The sequence below is a fragment of the Pseudonaja textilis genome, chromosome 4, assembly GCF_049901715.1.
Source record: "Pseudonaja textilis isolate UNSWEBS1 chromosome 4, rPseTex1.2, whole genome shotgun sequence".
Lineage (NCBI taxonomy): Eukaryota > Metazoa > Chordata > Lepidosauria > Squamata > Elapidae > Pseudonaja > Pseudonaja textilis.
In genome coordinates, this window is record NC_141993.1 from 26239443 (window position 1) to 26261718 (window position 22276).

The following is a 22276-nucleotide window of genomic DNA, read 5'->3' on the forward strand; positions in this document are numbered from 1 at the left end:
TTGTTTTGTTTTTAGTTTGTTTTGATAGCCCTCTTGCCAGCAAAAAATGGAGCCGGGCAGGACTGCACATAGTCCCCCGCTTCACCTCGTTTTCAGCTGCAGCCCTCTGCCGGTGACCTAAGGGCCAGCCCGCAGTACCTCTGCCATCAAAAACAGAGATTAGGGGCCATGTGCAGCTGCCCCCAAGCTCCACTTTTGCTGGCAGAGGCACCACAGGCCAGTCCTTTGCTGTTTCTAGGCAAAGGCCCATTCCCACATTGTGGGCCAGATGTGGCCCGTGGGCCTTGAGTTTGACCCCCCCCCCGATCTAGAACAATGTTTCTCAACTTAAGGAACTTTAAGATGTATGAACTTCCACTCCCCAAATTCCCCTGCCAGCTTATTCACCTTGAATAAACTACGGGTAGTCTTTTGACTTATGACTTAGTGCTTTTTTGAAGTTATGATGGACCACCCCAAAGGCTACTTATGAACCGGTTGCAAAGTTATGGCCACTGTAGCACCCCCCCGCCATGGTCATTCGCCCTTATGACCAACTGCAGGGACACAGCAGTGCCCCCATTGATCTCCTCCACCCAATCAGCCCCTCTGAGTCCCTGCAGGCCTTGGGTTTGCTTCCCAGGCAGCCACTCAGGGATTGTTCTGTCCTAGGCTTCCCTCAAAAGCACTAACCCAACTCTGAGTCCCAGCAAAACCTATTTTATTAAGCGGATGTGAATTTAGTGCAGCTTGGCAAAAAGTCTTGCAAAGATATACTAATTAGCTCAGACCTTATCTATCTTGGAAAGCTGCCCGGTAAATATTTCCACGTGCCGTGCTGACAGAGAAGGGCTGGGTTACACATCTTCACGAGACTGGAATGAATGAACGAACAAGAGAGTTGTTTCCTGCAAAAAAAAAAACCCCTCCCCTTTTGCTCCTCTTTTAATCCTGATGGGAGGGGCCATTCATCATCCACTTGTGGCCTTACTCCCACGTTGACCCTGAGTTCTTAATTGTTCCTTCCTTTTGGCTGCACATGCACAGGCTGGGAACGGGTTCCAGAAGCTCCCCTGCATCCCTGCTGTCCAAGCCCAAAGGCTGCTGATGACTGCCAGCCTGCCCTGGCCCCCATTTCTGCCTCTGATGCAGAGCCCTGGTCAGAGCCTTCCTCAGCTTCCAGGACTGGCCCAGGTTCCTCCACAGCTTCCTTGATGTCCGACTCTGCTGCTAGCTCTGTCAGGCGCTGGCGAACCACAGCTGGGATTTTCATGACTCGGCCTATTCCCCAGCCAGCTTCAAGGTCCAGCAGCAACTAACTTACCTTTCTGCGGTTTTTTTCATAGCTTCTGAGAGACCCTCTCAGCCAAGACTTAGTTTTCCTATACAGAAGCAGCCTCATATCATTCTGCAAGCAGATGCTATTCTCACGATCCTTGGAAACTTCCATTTTTTAAGGTGGCGCCATTTCATGATTTATCCATCTCATTTTACTCAGCTCTGGAGACTAGCACTTTTAGAGGTCCATATGAGTGCTGGGATCTTTCAGGTTCCTTCACTCGTGGGTTTTTCTTACAATGTTTTCAAGGATAGTAACATTTCAAATTGTTGGTAGATGGTGAAGAAGATGGCGGTAATGAGGGTACACCCGATGGTGGAACTGGAGTTCTCCCCCAAGGTGGTCCAAGCAGTTCCCGTGAAGTTCAGCTTGCTCAGCATATTACCAAAGGAAAGAAAAATCGCAGGGTGCTTTCTAATAAACCTCAAGATTTCCAGGTTGGAAAATAATGAATTTTGTCAGTAATACGGCAATCCTAATCCTAATAATTTTACTTAGAGTAAGCACCACTGAGTTCAATGACACATGTATTCTTACCTGAAGCTTACTTCGTACATATAAGTCACAGGCTTGCATTGAGGTTAGTACAGTTTGGGCAACATATTTATTTTCTATTTAGAAATCTCTTCCACAAGCTGTTATTTCAATTTTGGAAGATTCTTTTCCCTAGTGTAATGTTTTTGGCTCCAGTTCATTACAACAAAGGAGTGTATAAATAAATTTGAGAACTTAAGAATAAAGACTGGGAATACTTGTTGCATTCCAAGTAACTTAATAATATCCACTATGCTAATTATGAAAAATACTGAAGCATTAGTCTCTAAATGAGGGATTTTTAACTTTTTGGTGACTTAGATCCCTGTAACTAACCGAAGAATCCTACAGACCCCTTCTAAGAAAAAAACGTATTTTATGCATAAAATAATTATTTCAGATAATGAGATTTATTGAAATTCAATTGATAATGTCCAATTAATAGAAAATATCACCCATTTAATATATATCTCATTGTTACTTGTTACCAGATTCGTGTTAGGGTCATTGAAGGCCGTCAGTTGTCTGGGAATAACATAAAACCAGTTGTAAAAGTACATATTGGTGGTCAGACTCACAGAACAAGAATTAAAAGAGGAAACAATCCCTATTTTGATGAGGTAAGTATAACATATATAATTCTTACCCCACCCCCCACACTCTTTATCCTATAGAGAATTAGAGAGGGTCAGGTCTAAAATACTTTGTCAAATTCTATTCTTGATCCAGATTTCTCTTATCTGACCATTTCATTGGCTGTGGTTTCAATGCCTCTTTTTTTTCTGCCTCTTCCTCAAGGTTATTCTCACAGCTTATGACAGTGTGTACATTGAGTAGATTATCTGAGATTCCAAGGTTGCTGTACAGTAGCTATCTGACCTCTTTATAGAGCTACTGGTGCTAGGATTGCCAGATTGGTTCTGTGGGCGTGGCTTAGATGTGGGCGTGGCTTGGTGATTATGTGACTGGGTGGACATGGCTTGATGCTCATGTTATTGAGCTGGGTGTGGCCAACTCAATATCACACACATTGAGGCACGCATCTCCTCGACTGGCCTCTCATGACTGTGGGGATGCTGCAACAGCCATAAGTGTGCAACAGCCGTAAGTGAATAAGTCACTTTTTTCAGTGCCATTGTAACTTTAAATGGTCACTCCACACAAGCAAAAGAGGGGGAAAAGCTCCAGAGAATTTCCAGAGACAGGAAATCTAGTCCTGCCAAGAATGTAATAAGGGTTAACGGAGATGCAGTTTCTCTAAGCAACACCAGAATGTTTCCTTCCTGCCTTCCTTACAGGATTAGGCCAGTAATTTCTTCTAACAACCGGTTCTCCGAACTGCGTAGAACGTTAACAACCGGTTCTAGCGAATAGGTGCGAAATAGATAGAATCCCACCCCTGCTGCTGGGGGTTTGCAGGGGTTTCGGAGAACTCCTAGCTAAGATTCTGAGTTTGGAGAACCCCCAAATCCCACTCTTGACTGCCCCCCCATCCTAGGACTCCCCATGTGGCCCATTTTGGATGCACAGAAGCTCAGGGAGGCTGAAAAAACGGGCCTCCCAGAAGTTTGGGAAGGCCGGAAATGGGGCCATTTCCAGCTTCCAGGGAGCCTCTGGAGCCTGGGGAGGCTGTTTTTACCCTCCCAGAGGCTCGAGGAAAGCCTCCGGAGTCTGGGGAGGGCAAAAAATGCTCCCTCCCGCTGTGGTGCAGGAGGCCGACAAGGCCATGCCCACCATGGCCACACCCACCGAGCAACCCCTTGCTAAAATTTTTGAAGCCCACCTCTGGGTAACCATCAAACACTTCTATGTTACACCCCAGTTTTTCCTGCAGGTTTAGCCCAAAACTGTTTTCCCTTCCTAACAGATATTTTTCTACAACATACACAATATGACGCCTTCAGAGCTCTTTGATGAAACCATAAGCATTCGGGTAAGGCAAATGAACGATTGTCTTTATTATTACTTTACGTTTTGTTAAGTTAAAGTTATAACTTATTCTACTTCTTCATTTCTTTCATTTCAGGTTTATGATTCTTATTCTTTGCGTCCTGATAGTTTAATGGGGGAATTTAAGGTAAACCTTCTTGATGTTCTACTATAAATTCATTTGGAGCTTACTCAACAGGAAATTAAAAGACAAAGAATCAAAACATGTCCCATTAAAGACATTTGTTCAAGGCAATATCTGCTTTTTTAAAAATTTTGAAAATGTAAATGTGTGAGCAGGTTTCCTCTTACCAATCTAGAATGAAAGAAATGGGAAAAAGATCCAAATTTTTATTACATTTTCTTTTCTCAGGCTTAGAAATTATTTATCCAGTTCTGATAACTGTAAAACATTATCTCTGCCTGAATTAATGTGAAAATATTCTGTTGGATTTAAGAACAAGAAGCAAAATCTGGATCCAGCATTAAGCATATTGATGTGAGAAGGTTAATATCTATAAGTGTTTTTGGCAACTGATTGTGTTTTTGTAGCCACCATAAAGCATTAGTTTGGGTATGGCTTACTTTTAATATAAATATACTTTAGTTATACATGTTTAAATTTAGATCCTATACTGCATGTGACAGAAGAGGTATTCAGAAGCAAATGAGTTTTAAAGCCACGTATATTGTATTATATTTATTTGATTACTCTATCATTAACTCTAAGGCAATAATATTAATATATTTGTATTACAGATTGATGTTGGTTATGTCTATGATGAACCTGGTAAGTAATCTTCATACAATATATCCTAGATTGACTGAGACTCAATCAAATCTAGTAATAGATGGCTTGACTAGGATGGGGCTAATTTTAAGACTTGATCTAGCCTGTATATTCAACCATAGAAAGAAGGGATATATTTTGATGTTACAGTTATCAGCAGGGCACTAGAATTACAATCTGTATTTATTCATTAAAAGTAAGATTTTTTGAAAGAAAAAGGGATTCTATGCTCACTCATAAAAATATGGAGTGTGTTGATAGTACTGTTGGTAGGAAAATCAACCATCAGCTTTTCTCTTTTAACATATGGTAGTATGAGTTGCTTGGTTGTGGTAGGTTTAATTGACTTTTCAGTTACCTGAATGATAGATATCAAGTGCCAGATACTCCATACCTATGACTCCTCAAGCAGCTTCTAAAGATGTGAGTACCACTCTACTGAAAGCACTAAGCCAAGTTGTAAGATAGCCTAGATCAGGGATCTCCAACCTTGGCAACTTTAAGACTTGTGGATTTCAACTCCCAGAATTCCTCAGCCAGGTGGCTGAGGAATTCTGGGAGTTGAAGTCCACAAGTCTTAAAGTTGTCAAAGTTGGAGACCTCTGGCCTAGATGTTTACAGATGGTTACGGGCATGAAATGAAATGCTGGCTGTAAGAAGTCATGGCCATCAGCATCTCTTGAAGTAGTGCCAGCATGAGGTTCCTCCCCCAAAGAATACAAGTAAATACAATCTCCATGTTGGAAAAATCACCTGTGTTCATTGGTGACCAAAGGTGACAGTGGAACTCACCTCTCCTTTCTGGTTTAATCTGATCAATGTAGCATAGAACCAGCACTCACCCAAGAGAAAATGCTGCTGTTATTTTTAAATGGATGCCTAGTGCTCTTACCCATCCAAGTATACAAACAGTCGACATAATATTCATTGAAGTCAGTTCCAGCTCCAGTTTCACATCTTCTTTTCCCCATATCAGCAGCAGGAAAGGCAGAAGAAACTCTTTTTCCCACCATCACAATTTACAAGAGACAAAAATTCATGTAAACACGATTTGACTTGGCTTCAATGTTCATGTTCAATGTTCTTTTGCCTTTCAGGCCATGCAGTCATGAGAAAATGGCTGCTATTGAATGACCCTGAAGACACCAATTCAAGTCCAAAAGGCTACTTGAAAGTCAGCATGTTTGTTCTTGGAACAGGAGATGAGCCACCTGTAAGTGTATTAGATGTGCATATTTTTTTCCCTTCAATACGTATTAAATTGGGTACTTCATTTTAACACCCGGGTGAGGCTTTATGTTTAATGGTAGAAGACACTCAAAAAATGAACCTGCTGACCCTTTGTTTCTTTTCCCTAGTTCTGCTTATTCCGCTACTTTCCACTCTGTCGCCGCACAACCTTTCTTCCATGGCCTTCAACACTGCTGCCTTTTGAAGGTACATCTCCTCTTAACCTTTTTCACGTTTTCATTTCTTGGGTTCAGCTTCTCCTTCCTCATAATTCTGCTTTATTCCTGCTGTTTCATTCAGTTGCAAAAGAACATGTGAATATTTTGTGGGAATGTCAAGGATTCCCACTCTAGAACATTCTGATGTCTGGACACAATTTTCATAAGCATTCTCTGAAAAAGGTCAACTTTTTGTGATTGAATTTGCCTAGTTAAAAATCACTGTTTAAAGAGGGCAAATAATTGAAATTATTTCTACCATTTTTTCCAGTCCTCCAGAAGCTCTGTTATTGCAGACAACTTATATGTTTTTTTTTCTTGGCATGCCATGTCATATATGTTTCCAGATAAAATACTGGATGGCAGCCACATACTACTTCATTTTCTTAGACAAGCTATGCAGTTCAGATAAATTTTTGTGGCATCTAGGCATACTCTTAGAAATAAATAGTTTGATTAAAAATAATTGTATTAAAAAGGGAGTAAGGAGTATGATGGACACCTATTGATATATTTCTGTGCATATTGGTATCTGAGACACTTCCCAGAGTTGCTCTGTTAATGAGACATATGGTCTCCAAAATTGAAATAGAAAATAAATATAATAAATAAATGCATATCGCTGTGTCTTATTTGGCCTGATCTTTACATTTTCCAAGGTTAAAATGAATAAAGGATCCATTGTAGGCTGGCTGTTTATATTTTTGTATGATGATAATGTATTTTGCATATTTTACAAACTAAAAACTAATCATGTTTTAACTAAAGTTGAGCAGCATAAACTATAGTATATATAAATTAAGATCTGGAAATTCATATTTTTCATAAATAGTATTCATGGATAGTATTCATATTATCAATGTCAACCAATGAAAGGTCCTGAAGCGGTCATTTCAGTAGAAGATTCCTTTAAAAGTTCAATGTTTAAATAGGATGGAGAAACTAAATGGGGATGCAGGATATCTTTGTAATTTCAAAGGTACTGTTAAAGTGGAAATAAGCTATATCATTTTGTTTAGCAAATAAATAAATGTAGAAGAGTAGTCGCTTGTTATCTGACTTTTAAAAAGTTCCGTTTAAAGCAGGAATTAGATATTATTATCCAGAACTCATTATCAAGTGTCATTATTTAGAAAGTATAAACATTGAGAGGACACGACATTCCTGAAAGGATAACTAATTGCTCAGTGCATTTCTAGCTACTCCTGTGATACCAATATATTTCCAATGTTCATTAAATGCTATTGATAATAACTGATGCTATTATTTGCAAAAATCTAAGAAAATCAACCATAGATACTACTGTGATGTCCAAAACCTAAACCGGTTGGATATATGAAATTAAATTAATAGAGTTAGGAAATATCTCAGGCCTAACTTAACTTAACTGCAGTGATTCACTTAACAACTGTGGAAAGAAAGTTGAAAATGAGGCAAAAATCATTTAAAAACTGCCTTGCTTAACAACAGAAATTTTAGGCTCAGTTGTGATAGTAAGTTGACGACTACCTGAGCATATTTCCTCTAACCAGGAAAAACTATAACTTTGCAATCTTTGGGGGTATTAGCTGGTTTGGGAAGAAAGGTTACTTTTAAAAAGAAAAAAGAATAGAATAAAACTTAAGTATGTCTCCAACAGGTGGAAGACAGAGAACGAGAGAATGAAAATGATGATGTGGAAACCAACCTGTTGCTCCCAGCTGGAATAGTCCTTCGATGGGTTACTTTTGTTCTTAAAATCTACAGAGCTGAAGATATTCCTCAGAGTATGTATCATAGTTATATATTATTAACATGGGGAAAAATAAGTGCATTTATTATGTTAGAAAATTGGAGAGAAATATTTGTAGATTTCGTAAACTGCTACTACTGCTGCTGCTAATAGTGATATTTCACTTGAAATCCCAAAGTTGCATTTTCAAGAGGCAACTGGACTTTATGGAAACCAGAAAGCATTGAAAAAACATCTTTGGGACAACTATGACCTGGATGACTGAGAATATCCATATATATTTGACTTCAAAGGCCCCCAAATCAGAGAAACTTAATTAAACCTGCATCTAGAATGTACCACATTTGTCTACAGCTGGAAACCTCTGTAATATTGTTAACTAAATATTGCTGTAGATTCAAAATGTGCTGTCTCCAGGGGCGTTTAATAGTTTTTATTCAAGGAAACACAGCCCACATTAGACAGGTTATGATGCAAAGTGGGCAAATTTAGAGAAAGAAAATTTTTCCTTTTTTGTCCCTGACTTGGACAGGGGTTACAGTATTTAAAAACACCATTTTAGGACTTACATTGCATAACATTGCAGTTTTCTTATGATTTTCCATCTACAAATAGTAGTGAAAACTTAGGGAAGGCAAAAGGAGATTGTTAACACCTGTAAATATTTCTGTGATCAATTAAGGATGCGTGGAAAAAGATTAGCTTTATTAACCTGACATCAATATTTCATGTCAAAAGACTTTTGTATTGAATGTTCAGCTATGTGAATTTTCATTTGCTGTTTGAAGGGATACAGCCCAGATAAATCTCTGGGACAAAGTGGTGGCAGGGTAATTCAGGAATCAGGTGACTAGGGAAAAAACAGAAAACAAAGGGAATCAAGTAGATTAGGTGTAAATGACATTTGGCAAAAATACAACGTCATTGATTTGGACAGTTAACATCCTGCCAATAGGAGTCAGGACAAAGAGGCGAAGGAGGAAACAGAGAGAAAAACAGAAACTGGAAATTCTTAATAGTTTTTTTCTTAAATTATAATGAACATTTATTTCAAAACTGATCAAGTGTAATGGGCAAGGATACTGCTTTAATGTTGGAGGGGAAAGAAAAGAGGGAATGGAATAGAATTGCTGCTGCTAAAACAATGCAAAAAGGACTGCCCACTGTCATAGTTTATTGCAGTATTTCTCAAACGTAGCAACTTAAAAATGTGTGGAATTTCAGAATTCCCCAGCCAGTATGCTGGCTCAGGAATTCTGGGGGTTGAAGTTCATACATCTTAAAGTAACCAAGATTGAGAACCACTGATTTATTGAATAGTTTAAGCATCTGTGGCATTTAGTGCTCAACGGCACTGTTTTGCATGTTCAGAAATATATAATCATGGCTGCAGGTTTTGAGCAATGGAAGGTAACTTCTTCACATTCTCTGTTTTTTAAAAAAAATCTGTCCAGTGGATGATGCCTTTGCACAGACAGTAAAAGAAATATTTGGAGGAGAAGCTGACAAGAAAAACCTTGTGGATCCCTTTGTGGAAGTTTGCTTTGCTGGAAAAAAGGTACTTTGTGCTAATAGCTGTATTGTATACAGCCATGTCTGATAACTGTTCTGATATAAATACATTTTCACAGAGATCAAACAATAAAAATCTATTGTGGTTTGGATAAAATTACATTTATTTAAAAATGAACAAAGTATGGTTTGCTAATATTATATTATTTTTATAGTTTTTAGAGAAATCATTGTATGTTGTTACCATTAGTTATATGTTAAATATATAGAACTGAACAGAATTAAGTATTTCAACTAATATCTTTAAGAAAAAAAAATCATATGGAAATATATGTATTTTATGTTGCTTGAAAAGACCTTGTCTATTAAAACATAAGTAGAGTTACTACTTGGATAAAATACTGCCACTAGGGCTGTGGAGTAAATTGGGAAGTCAAAAATTATCCCGGTAAAAAGGCACTGTCAGACTTTTTGCAAATTGTGGCCAAGAAAAATACATGATAGCGTCCAGGTACACATCAGAAGTAAGGCTCAACTCATGCATGGCCCATCTCCTTAGGATCACACTGGAAAAAAACTGAGAAAGTTTAACTCTGTTGTACTGCAATATTTAGCAGAATTTTTCTCTTCTTGACCTATCCTTTAGATGGGTTGGTTGCAGTGGTGGGATTCAATTTTTTTTTACTATCGGTTCGGGTGAACCGGGCTGAACCGGTAGAATACCACCACCGGTTGGTTGGGAGCTTCTAGCATTCCTAGTCCTCATTGCACAAAATGGAAAGAATTTCAATTTAACCAAGATGGGGAAGGGATCAGGTTATATATACTCAGAATATTTGAGGCATATACAACTCATATCTGTTGAGCACCTTGTAAACCAAAGACGGCTCTTTCAGGATCATTGACTTATGCTAGCTGAAGACGTGAAAGGCTGCTTTATGGAGAACTAGCCTGGTTCTCTATCTGAAGGACTACACACACTCTAGTGACATTTCTCCCTTTGAATCACTCCTGCTCTATTGCCATTCAAGAATAAAATGCCTGAGGTCCAGTCTCTGAGTTAGCTAATGTTAACAGGATGAGCAAGTCTAGTCATGTGAGTTAGGTTTAGATCTTTCTGGATAATAAAGATTAAGGATTAAAAATAAAATCAATTTGGTTTAAATGGAAACGGACTTTTTCTTTGGCAGGTTTGCACCAATATAATTGAAAAAAATGCTAACCCTGAGTGGAACCAGCTTATTAATCTTCAAATCAAGGTTTGTTCTCTAGTATGTTATTATACAATTAGGCTTTCACATTTAAGAAATATGACTTCAATAAATAACATAGTTTTCTTTTTTCTAGTTTCCCTCAATGTGTGAAAAAATAAGGCTGATGGTATATGATTGGTAAGCTCTTCCTTGTTATGTAATCAGTCTTCTACAAAGCAACTGTTAGAATTCTGAGAACAAATATTTTTGCATAAGCTGTACATATTTTTTTGTTACTTTTGTGCAAGCAACACACTAATGCAAAGTTTATTTGAAAAATCACTTTAAAACAATTGGCTTAAAATTAACACAATTTCTTTTCATTCAGTCACTGGTCAACTTTATTTATTTATTAAATTTATATAACCACTCTTCTCACATTGTGACTCTGAGAAGCACACACAGTCAAAAACAAAAAATTCAAAATGATTTAAAAAAACAAGACCACTAAACTACAATTAAAATAGTCAAAATCTTTGATAAAAATGCAGGCGAATGCATTCAATGTAAACACAATGCAGCCATTTAACAGGGTTCTAACTTCCATGGGATTCCCCAAGCCCCGTGACAAAACCTAGTTTTAAGATCCTTCTGGAAGGCCAACATGGCTGGCTCCAATCTCACCTCGTGGGGATGCTTCAAAGGGAGGGTGCTATAGCAGAAATGGCTGTCTCCTCTCCTTGACTGACAAGACCCAGGTCTGAACAGGTCAATGTAACCAGAGAGAAGTCAGAGGTGGCCCCTCAGATAACCTGGCCCCATGGCATTTAGGGCTCTAAAGATCATAATCAGCACTTTGAATTGGACCCAGAAACAAAATGGCAACCAGTACATTTTGTGGAATAGTGATGTAACATGGCCCAGTCTAGAAGCACGAATAACTAACAGCTGAAGTTTCAAAATATTCTTCAAGGGCAACCACATCTTGAGTGCATTACAGTAATTCATTCAGAAGGTGACCAGGGCATGAGTGACTGAGAATAAAGAATAAATTCTTGAGTTTTATCAGCAAATATTTGAGTAGTTTTGTGGTTAATTGTGCTTATTTTTAGTTGATGGTTCAGATTGTGGGGAATAAGGAACTGAGAGAAATCCCTGTTTTAGAAGAAATACTGTAGTGTACTGTAGAATGATGATATGCTAGATTGCATATTGTGCCATCTGCTGGCTATCAGTGGAAGTGAAACCTTCCTATGTCCATAAATTATTAGCTATATGACTATATAGCATTTTCTATACTGTTACAATATAGTAATTGTTTATATAATCAACACTCAGCATTTCACACTATATAAGGAAATAGGACAGATATATAGTATTCTAAATGGGAGTATTAGAGAAACAATATTTAAAAATAATGTGTATTTAAAATGAATATCGATGGATTTAAATGCAGGGATCGTCTTACAAAAAATGATGTTGTAGGCACTACATATTTATGCCTTTCCAAAATAGCTGCCTCTGGTGGAGAAGTTGAAGGTAAGCCAGTCTCTTTTCTTACAGTAGGTGTTTCTTCAAAATAACTATTACAAATTCAAAACAGAAAGACGATGAACACAAAGGAGAAACAGTGCTATTTTCTTAGATATGTTGCAGGACAAAGTCTTGGTGAAGTTTGCTGTGGTTTATCCAGATTTAATATTAGAAGTCTAAACTGGAATAATCATGCTAATTAGTATGAATTCTTTCTTTAAATAAAATACTACTGGTTCTCTTATCTTTTCAGAATGATGTTTAAGGTTCTTACATACATACACACATACAATATAAATATTGTATTCTCAGTATAGACATAGAGCTATTGAGAGAGCAATTCAGGTAGAGAGATATTTGTATAAATTCATATATGCAAAGCTGAGTTTGCTGGCATTGTGAAATCCTACCAATGGGTGGAAAGGGCTGAACTAAAAGATAGCCGAGAGGCACTGATCATAGCAGCACAAATATAGGCGCTAAACATCAGATCCATAGAAGCAGTCTACCACTCTAGATGGGACCCAAGGTACAGATGATACAGGGACAGTCCCATACTTAGTGGCTGGGTGCAAGATGGAACAGCATACCCTGAATAGCAGAACTAAGTAGCTGCTTTGTGAACAGGGACATCCGTACAATGTATGGACTAGTCCCTCCCAAATCCAGATAGGAGATTCCATAGAAGATTGTGGAGAAAATATCTTGTGGGACTTCCAGATCCAGGCAGAAAAATAAGTATTGACCAATCAGACATTATGGTAGTAGACAAAAACAGGGAAGACAGTGGTAGTGTTAGGTGTAATGTAGCCAAGTGACAGCAATATCAGGAAGAAGGAGTACGAGAAACTGGAGAAGTACGAGAAACTGGAGAAGTACAAGGAAATGAAGGAGGCACCAGAGAGAATGTGGATTGGAAAGTAAAAACCAAAGTGATTCTGGGAACACTTAGGGCTATGACTCCTAAACTGAAAATATTTCCAGCAGATCCCAGGAACAGTATTAAAGCTCTGTGTCCAGAAGGCTGCATTGCTAGAAAAAGCTAAAATACTGCACAGATCTCTTAAACTCCAAGACCTGAGATTGAGGAAGACACATAACACTGATAGATAGATAGATAGATAGATAGATAGATAGATAGATAGATAGATAGATAGATAGATAACATTGTTTCTTAGCTTATTATTTCTTAGCTTATTATTTTGATTCCTATTTGGAAGGATTGTTTTTCTTTTAATCTGAATGTTTTATTTTTGAGGAAAAGATATACTGATTAAATATTGTATTTATAACTGTTAATTACTTTAGTTTTTCCATATAAATGATAGTCATGTGACATCTTTTACACTTTGTGAAAATAATTTGAAATCTGTTTTAAATTCTATGTGGTTTGATTGCATGTTTCTTACTTGATAACATCTGTGATTTGTATAAACCATTCAGAATAGTATGGATGATGGTTCAGTCTTGTTCATATTTTATCTCTTGTTTAAGTTAATGGGTAAGTCTTTTAAAATAAAACAATAGTAACAACATCAAACCTAACATAGCAGGAAATAGCACTACGCCATCTTGACTTTTTATAGTGCTTTGTGGACATCCTTGCTAGGGACACTTTACATTTAAAAAGATGAGATAGGAATATTTTTAAGTGCTCCTCACTGTCCAATTTATAGTAGTCATACCATGATAACATAATGTACAGTTGTATGATTATCTCCATAATGATTGTGTAATGAATTGGTGAAGCTCTTTTTAAGTTCTTATCAGTGTTTGACACTCCCAATTTATTAAGATTAATGTTGAGTAAAATGTTTATTATATTTGCTGAATACTTGTCTTATTTGCTAAGCAATCTCTTGTCTTTTTATAAAATGCAGAGCTTTCATCTTCGGGAGCTGGGGCTTCATCATATGAAGGTTCATAATCATATCTTGGAGTGTAATGTGATTTGCTTTCTTTGGTCCAAAGTAGTATTTCTTTTAAATCAAAAGAATTACCCAAATTATTGCTTAAAGTTGCATTAATGGCTGCAGCAATACATTCATCTTTGTGTAAATAACATTAATCAGCTTGGCATAATTGAAAAAAAATGCTTTTGGCTTTTGCATGGCTGTATATCAGAGTTTTAGTGCTATTATTATTTCAGCGATCTGGCTGTACAATATATACGCTGCAAAAAGAGCTGTGGCTGGTTGGTGGTTTAAATCTCAGTGCTTCTCTTGGCTCAGTAAAAGTACAAAAAGATGAAAAGTGTTAACCGTCAAGTATGACCTAGTATAATATTGGATAGCCCAGCCATCGTATAGTGTGGTTTTGTGGAAAATATATTGCAATGTAACTTGGAGGAAAATGAATGCAAAATAAAAGAATTGCCAGGAAAACCAGTTCTTCCACCCAGCTTCTAAGACTGCTCAGACACGTATCAAGGAGTTTGGGGCTAAATAGGCTTTCCAGCTCTATGATCCTGGGGACTTGGGTTTAATCTGTGGCAAGTCTATGAATAAAGAAGTCCTTGTTCATAAGATAGCTAGTCCATCATGTTTATGCCATGATTTTGGTCAGTCACTGATACTTTGCAATGGGCTTTCTTGTGAGGCCTAGTGGCTGCCTCTTCCCAACCTCAGACATACACTGGAATTGGCTTGAACTGCTGGAATTGATAGATTAAGAATGTCTATATATACGGACATAGTCATTAATATTTAAACTTTCTCTGCATAAATTAAAAAACCCCATTTTACTAACCATTAATATTTAACATTTTACCTTGCTGTAACTTATCACACTGTGAGCCTTAATGTCTCCTAATCATGATGTTTGCTTATTAGCAAATACTGGAGAAACCGAAGTGGGCTTCTTACCAACATTTGGACCTTGTTACCTGAACCTTTATGGAAGTCCAAGAGAATATACTGGATTTCCAGACCCATATGATGAACTAAATTATGGAAAGGTTGGTTTTTGAATATTTCTAGACAAAATATACCATAATATTTTTTTTTCAATTTTGTTTCCACACAAATGTTTTTAAAAGTATGTTCCTTTTCATAAAAAAAAGTCTGAGTTTGTTTTCCAAAATAATACAGAAATTAATTCTTCCACATTTAAAATATTGAAACTATTTTGCCCCAGCTATTATGAAGATTCAGTGTGTTGAGGTTTTTCCAGAGCATTTAATATGAAAAGTAAACCCTATGCAAAAATCGACATCTATTGTGCTATTTTTTTCAGATTTAAATGTGAATGATATATGTGAACAAAGAATATCATGCAATTCTAGGCAGTATAAAAAATACATCCCTTGATAAAAGTTGGATTTATTTGCAGAAAATAACTAATTTATAGTTTCATGCTTCAGTGTAGGATACAATTTGATTAATTACGTCTCCTGTTTTGGCTCCATATTTTTTCAAAGATTTCAGTTTTAAGATGTCAGCATTTGAATTGGAAATTCATGCACTGGATATACCAGAAAGTTTCTAGTCTAACGGAATATTTGCATTATTCTTTTTTCCAATGTTTTGCTGGAGCACAATACGCTGCTTATTTATTTACTTACTCCCATTTCAGCCAAGTGACTCTGGGTGGCAAACAATCATAAGATAATTTGTAAACAAAATTTCCATCATAATACAAAAATTAAATGGATGTGGTGACTTAGGGACTAAGATGCTGGGCTTGTCGATCAGAAATTTTGGCATTTTGGCAGTTTGAATCCCTAGCACCACGTAATGGAGTGAGCTCCCGTTACTTGTCCTAGCTTCTGCCAATCTAGTATGTAAGAATGCCTGTAAGAATGCAAGTAGAAAAATAAGGACCACTTTGGTGGGAAGGTTCTCCATTTACACCTTCTCCATTTAGTCATGCTGACCCCATGAGCACAGAGATGTCTTTGGACAGCGCTGGCTCTTCGTAATGGAAATGAGCACCGCCCCCCTAGAGCCGGAAATGACTAGCACGTATGTGTGAGGGGAACCTTTCTCTTACAAAAATTAAAATACATATAGCTGGCAGCCAAGGAGAATGTCAATGGATGTTAACACTCCAGGTCACAAAACCCTACATGCTTAAGAAGAAGGCACATAATCAGGTCTTTAGAGGCTTTTGAAAGGCCATCAGGATGGGGCCATCCTGTGTCCCCTGGCCGATGATACCTGCAGCATGCTCATCTTGCTGACTGGATTGGACAGCTAAAAATAACTGGGAAAAGATGGCTCCTCAGGTAATCCTGTCCCAAACCATGAAAGGCTCTAAAAACCTTGAATTGCACTTGAACCACAGTTGGAACATTGCATCCAGTTTTGGTCATTACAATATAAAAAAGATGTTGACATTCTGAAAAGAGTGCAGAGAAAAGCAACAAAGATGATTAGGGGCCTGGAGAATAAAACATATCAAGAACAGTTGCAGGAATTGGGTATGTTGAGGCTAGTGAAAAGAAGGACTAGAGGCAGGGGTGGGATTCTACCGGTTCTGTCCACTTCTGTAGAACCGGTTGCTCTGAAAAGCAGCAAACAGGGAGCATAAATAGAACCGGTTCTATGTCTGCTGCTGTTTTGGCCCACCTGCCCACCCGGGCTCTTATCTGACCTTTATTTCCTGCTTTTTCAACCGCAGCTGAGTCGCGCGACTCAGCTGCGGTTGAAAAAGCAGGAAAAAAGGGTTTTTCCAACCGCTGCACATCCGCACGCAGCACTGCTCAGCTGTCCAGGTGCGATGCAGAGGGACAGAACCAGTATTTATACCAGTCAGATCCCATCCCTGACTAGAGGCAACATGATAGCAGTGTTCTGATATTTGAGAGGCTGCCACAAAGAAGAGCAGGTGGGGGGGGGTGTCTATTTTTCAAAGCACCAGAAGACAAGAAGCAATGAATGGAAATTAATCAAGGAGAGATCCAACCTAGAATTATGCAGAATTTTCCTGACAGTGAGAACAATTAATCAATGGAATGGGTTGCCTTCAGATCAGTCTGGAGGTTTTTAAGAAGAGGTTGGACAGACATTTCTCTGGAATGGTATAGGGCAGGGGCCTCTAACCTTGGCAACTTTAAGCCTAGAGGACTTCAACTCCCAGAATTCTGGGAGTTGAAGTCCTCCAAGCTTAAAGTTGCCAAGGTTGGAGACCCCTGGTATAGGGTCTCCTGCTTGAGCATTGGTTTGGACTAGAACACCTCCAAAGTCCCTTCCAACTCTGCTATTCTATCATTCAGCACCCGGAAGCATACTGGCAACCGTTACAGTCCATGAAGTAGTGGTGTTACATGCGCCAAGTAACTGACATCATTTGCTTCCCGTGCAGCTGCATTTTGCACCGGCTGAAGCTTGCAAATGCTCCTCAAGCCCTATATAGAGCACATTGCAGTAATCCAGATAGGATGTCACAAGGACATGAGTAACAGTGAACAAGTCGACATAAATATCTAAGGACAAATGATTCAAGTGTGCCTAGGGTCTAGACTCTATAATATACCCTCTTATGCTGGAGAGAGACTCATATATGCACACACGACCTTGTTGCTTTGACAAGTTTCCTTGCCCCTATTTATAAGAGCCAGAGGGTGGCACACAAGAGGCTTCACACTGCTTTCCGCCAACAGCAGCTCAGGGGATAGTTACAATAGATGGCTGTTAACACAACCAGGAGAAGAGAGTCATTTTTAAATAAATCAAACCAAAATTCAAGATTCTTTTAAACCTTTAAAAGCTCAAAACAAACCTCCCATCTTACGAGACGTGCTGAAACCTGTTTTCTTGGGTTCAATAGCAACGCTGGAACTGCACATTGTCAATGTATTTATAAACAAAACAACTCCTATTCTGTTCTATGGGATTTAATATGTCAGTTGAAGAAGATGGTGCCGTATTTGTAATGTTAGCAATATTATGCCAACTATACATTGAAGTAAATTGCTTGGGTTTCAGGGAGAAGGTGTCTCTTACAGAGGCAGAATCCTGGTTGAACTTTCTACAGTGCTCGATAGCAAACCACATGCGAATAAAACTGAAACTATACCCAGCAATGATGTATTAATTGTAGAGGTAAGTGGCATTTTGTTTCTCAGTAAACATCTATCATAGGAAGAAGCATCATCTAGCTGATCTTTCTTGTTTGGAACAGACTACTGCTTAGACTGGTGTAAGGTCTCCTGCTTGGGCGGGGTGGGGTGGGGGGGTTGGACTAGATGACCTACAAGGTGCCTTCCAACTCTGTTAATATGTTAAAAATCTGTTAGACATCATCAGAAAATCCCAGGCTATAAGCTTTTATGAACTAGATTGGACAATTTAAAATAAAATTAAACTTATATGCTGCCCATCTCCCCGATAGGATGACTCTATTCATCTTCAGAACATAAAGCAATAAGTAGAAAAGCCATTCAAAATTTAAAACTATACAAATTAAAATGTTAAAACTATCAAAAAGTCAGAACCACAGAGACAGATGGCATGGAGATGAGATCTCCTTATCCCATCAACCTTCTCCCACAATGAGTACCCTCCTCGTGGCTCAAACAGCAAAACTTTGCCAAAAAACAACAACAACCCAACACAACTGTTGTTTCTTGTTTTTGACAAGAAAACGATGCAGGCATTTATCCACGATGTTACCAGGGGTACAAACCATCCTATCAAATGGTGGTTGACAACAAAATGCATTGTGTTACAAAAGTGAACAAATTAGAATAGAATAGAATTCTTTATTGGCCAAGTATCATTGGACTCACAAGGAATTTGTCTTGGTGCAAATGCTCTCTGTATACATAAAAGAAAAGATACATTCGCCAAGAGTCAAGAATCATAAGGTACAACACTTAATAATAGTCATAGGGTGCAATAAGCAATCAAATCATACTAGGAAATAGTCAATACAAATCGTTAGGATACAAGCAACAAGGTTACAGTCATGCAGTCATAAGTGGGAGGAGATAGGTGAAAGGAAGGATGGGAGGATTAACAGTAATAATAATGGAAGAATTAGTACTGTATGTATGCCTAGAAAAGCATCAGATGTACCTCCTAATATCATCTAAAATTGCCAGTTAATTATAATTTAACTTGTTATTATTTTGACCATTGGGGTATAGAGGTCAGGATGGATGGATGGAAGGATGGATAGATAATATAGAACACAGTGAAGGGCTAAGAATATACTTACAATTTATTGTAGTCAAATGCCTAATGAAGTATTCTGCCCCATGTAACATTATTTGGAGGGGGGAATGCAATAAAAGCACTGAAAAACATATATGTGTGTATGTATGTATGCATATGTGTATATGTATGTATATGTATGTATACACACATGCACGCACACATATGCATGCACACATATGGTTAGCTATCTTTCCCTTCCAATACAGGGGACAGAAGTTTTGCATGAACTGACTTTAAGACAGTAAAGTAAATCATATGAGACATTCCATCTGCTTGTTAAGAATTATAATGTATTTTCTTAGCATACCCTTCCAGAACTGCAGTTTTCATCTGCCCTGTATAAGGGCGTCTGCAGAAAATCAAAATAGCAGCAGCACATACAATGCATGAAAAAAAAGGGTGAGACTCTATTCATATGATCTTGGTTACCATCTTGACTTTTTTGACCCTAATCTGTGGACAAGGCTACATAGTCTATAACTTTTAAGATGATAAAATAAATAAAAATAATATAATAAATAAAAGCCATTAAATAACATGGTAGGTAGTTATTATATTCTACTGTTTTAACTTTCATGGTTTAATTTAAATTAAATGAAATTATGTTTCTATACCCAGGAGTGAGAAATTATGTTTCTATACCCAGGAGTGGGATTCTACCAGTTCACACCTATTTGCTAGAACTGGTTGTTAACATTCTAAGCAGTTCAGAGAACCGGTTGTTAGAAGAAATTACTGGCCTAATCCTGTAAGGAAGGCAGGAAGGAAACATTCTGGTGTTGCTTATAGAAACTGCCTCTCTGTTAACCCTTTTTACGTTCTTGGCAGGACTAGACTTCCTGTCTCAGGAACTTCTCTGGAGTTTTTTTCCCCTCCTTTGCTGGTACTTTGCTTGTGTGGAGTGACTATTCAAAGTTACAGTGGCACTGGAAAAAGTGACTTATGACCATTTTTCACATTTATGACTGTTGCAGCTACCCCACAGTCATGAGACACCAGGCGAGGAGATGCATGCTTCAATCTGAGTGACATTGAGTTGGCCACACCCAGGCAGTCACATGACCACCAAGCCATGTCCACCCAGTCACATGACCACCAAGCCACACCCACCAATAAGCCACGCCCACAGAACCAGTTGTTAAACAATTTGAATCCCACCCCTGTCTATATCGCTCTTACATAATTCTTTGCCCTGGCCCAGCCTACTTACATTTCAATCAGGCCCCAATATAATAGCAATAGCAACACTTATATACCACCATATTTAATTAGGTCTTTGGTACTTCACTATCATCCATGTTGGTGCGGAGGCCTATTGGTAAAGATGCTTGCCTCCAAAAGTTGAAAATTTGATCCTAGGTAGCAGCAGATGTTTTTGTCCTAGGACACAAAGAAGAAGTATCTGCTGCTAACTCCACATAGGCATCAGGAAAGGTATCGGGCCAGTAAACACTCAGCTCCATTTAATCTCCCTAACCTAACCCTACTCTGAACAGGGACTAGAGGGTCATAAAAAGGGAGGTTTTTTTTAAATTTCACTATTCTCCATGTTAATGGAATCTATGTTTATGAAGCTTTTTTCCCTCTCTTCTAATAATTAATCCATTAAAACCTTATGGTAAGATTCAGTCAGTAGTATAAGTAAGCCAATATGTTTGTTGATCCTCCAGAAATATCAGCGCAGAAGAAAATACAGTCTCTGTGCTGTGTTTCATTCTGCCACCATGTTGCAAGATATTGGAGAGCCCATACAGTTTGAAGTTAGCATCGGCAATTATGGCAATAAATTTGACAACACCTGTAAACCATTGGCATCAACCACACAGTACAGCCGGGCCATATTTGATGGTGAGTACTGCAGTTGCGGATCCCACCATGGTGATCTATTTAAAGAGGAAATATTTTTTGCATTTTGTATGTAGATCAGGGCTGTAGTCAAAAAAGCAGGCAATGTTTTGATAACACAGTTTTGGCTTCCATTTTGACTTTTAGACTACGCCCCTAAATTGTATGAAATCTCTCTCTCTCTCTCTCTCTCTCTCTCTCTCTCTCCATTTGATTCTTTGTTATTTGCTTCCTTTTTGTAAGCTACAATATTAGTTGCAGCACTTAGATGACCTTAGCTGATCTTGGAAAAAAAAGCTTGCAGGTCAAATTTACAGTTAGAAAACACCTGGAAATCTAAATGCTCTAGCTAGACTAGTGTTTCCTTAATTCCACAACTCTGAGATGTGTGAATTTCAACTTATAGCTCAGGGGCCCGTCATTCTCTCTCAGCACAACCTAGTTGGCTAGTTTAGTAAAGAGAAGGACCAGGGGAGACATGATAGCAGTGTTCCAATATTTGAGGGGCTGCCACAGGGACGAAGGGGTCAAACTATTTTCTAAAGCACCTGTAGGACAGACAAGGAATAATGGATGGAAACTGAACAAGGAGAGATTCAACCTGGAAACTTTCTGACAGTGAGATCAATCAACCAATGGAATAGCTTGCCCTCGGAAGTTGTGGGAGCGCCATCACTGGAGGCTTTCAAGAAGAGATTGGACTGCCATTTTTCAGAAATGGTGTGGGCTCTCCTGCTTGGGCAGGGGGTTGGACTAGATGACCTACAAGGTCCCTTCCAACTCTGATTGTTATCTGTTATTTAAACAACCTACCTTGTGGGGTTGTTGTGGGGAAAAACTGGAGAAAGAAATGCTGTGTACGTATATTACTTCGAGTTCCTGAGTAAAAGTGGAATTTAAACCTCATTAAATAAATAAATGACTATTCATCTATCAATATTTCGTCTTAGGAAACTATTATTATTATTTACCATGGGCAAACATAAAGCCAGTAGTAACACTGACTTCTTACTGGGAGGATATAAGTCACAGACTGGATCCTTTAAACTTGATTCTTGCCATGATAGCAAAGTTGGTAAGTAGTTTGGAACTATTTTAATAAATTATTATTATTAACTATTTAATGTTAATGCATGTATTATGAATTTCCAGCATTAGAGTTATATCCAGTTTCTAAGAATAGGCTGGAATGCAGCATCTTTATATTTATGTATGGTCTGTTACCTCTAATATAACTGTGCTATCCCCAGTTACATTAAACAAAAAATATTACAATTTCATA

General features: G+C 38.1%; 1 protein-coding gene across 1 annotated transcript in view; it reads left to right on the forward strand.

The window, feature by feature from the left end:
* Positions 1–22276, forward strand: part of MYOF (myoferlin) — a 102478-nt gene that overhangs the window by 27376 nt on the left and 52826 nt on the right. Inside the window, 16 exon segments of the mRNA XM_087932439.1 lie at positions 1595–1755; positions 2344–2472; positions 3720–3785; positions 3879–3929; positions 4541–4571; positions 5669–5784; positions 7659–7785; positions 9206–9309; positions 10454–10522; positions 10611–10654; positions 11913–11995; positions 13870–13908; positions 14821–14945; positions 17917–18033; positions 20820–20997; positions 21945–22069. Of these exon segments, the coding sequence (XP_087788565.1) occupies positions 1595–1755; positions 2344–2472; positions 3720–3785; positions 3879–3929; positions 4541–4571; positions 5669–5784; positions 7659–7785; positions 9206–9309; positions 10454–10522; positions 10611–10654; positions 11913–11995; positions 13870–13908; positions 14821–14945; positions 17917–18033; positions 20820–20997; positions 21945–22069 (1565 nt within the window).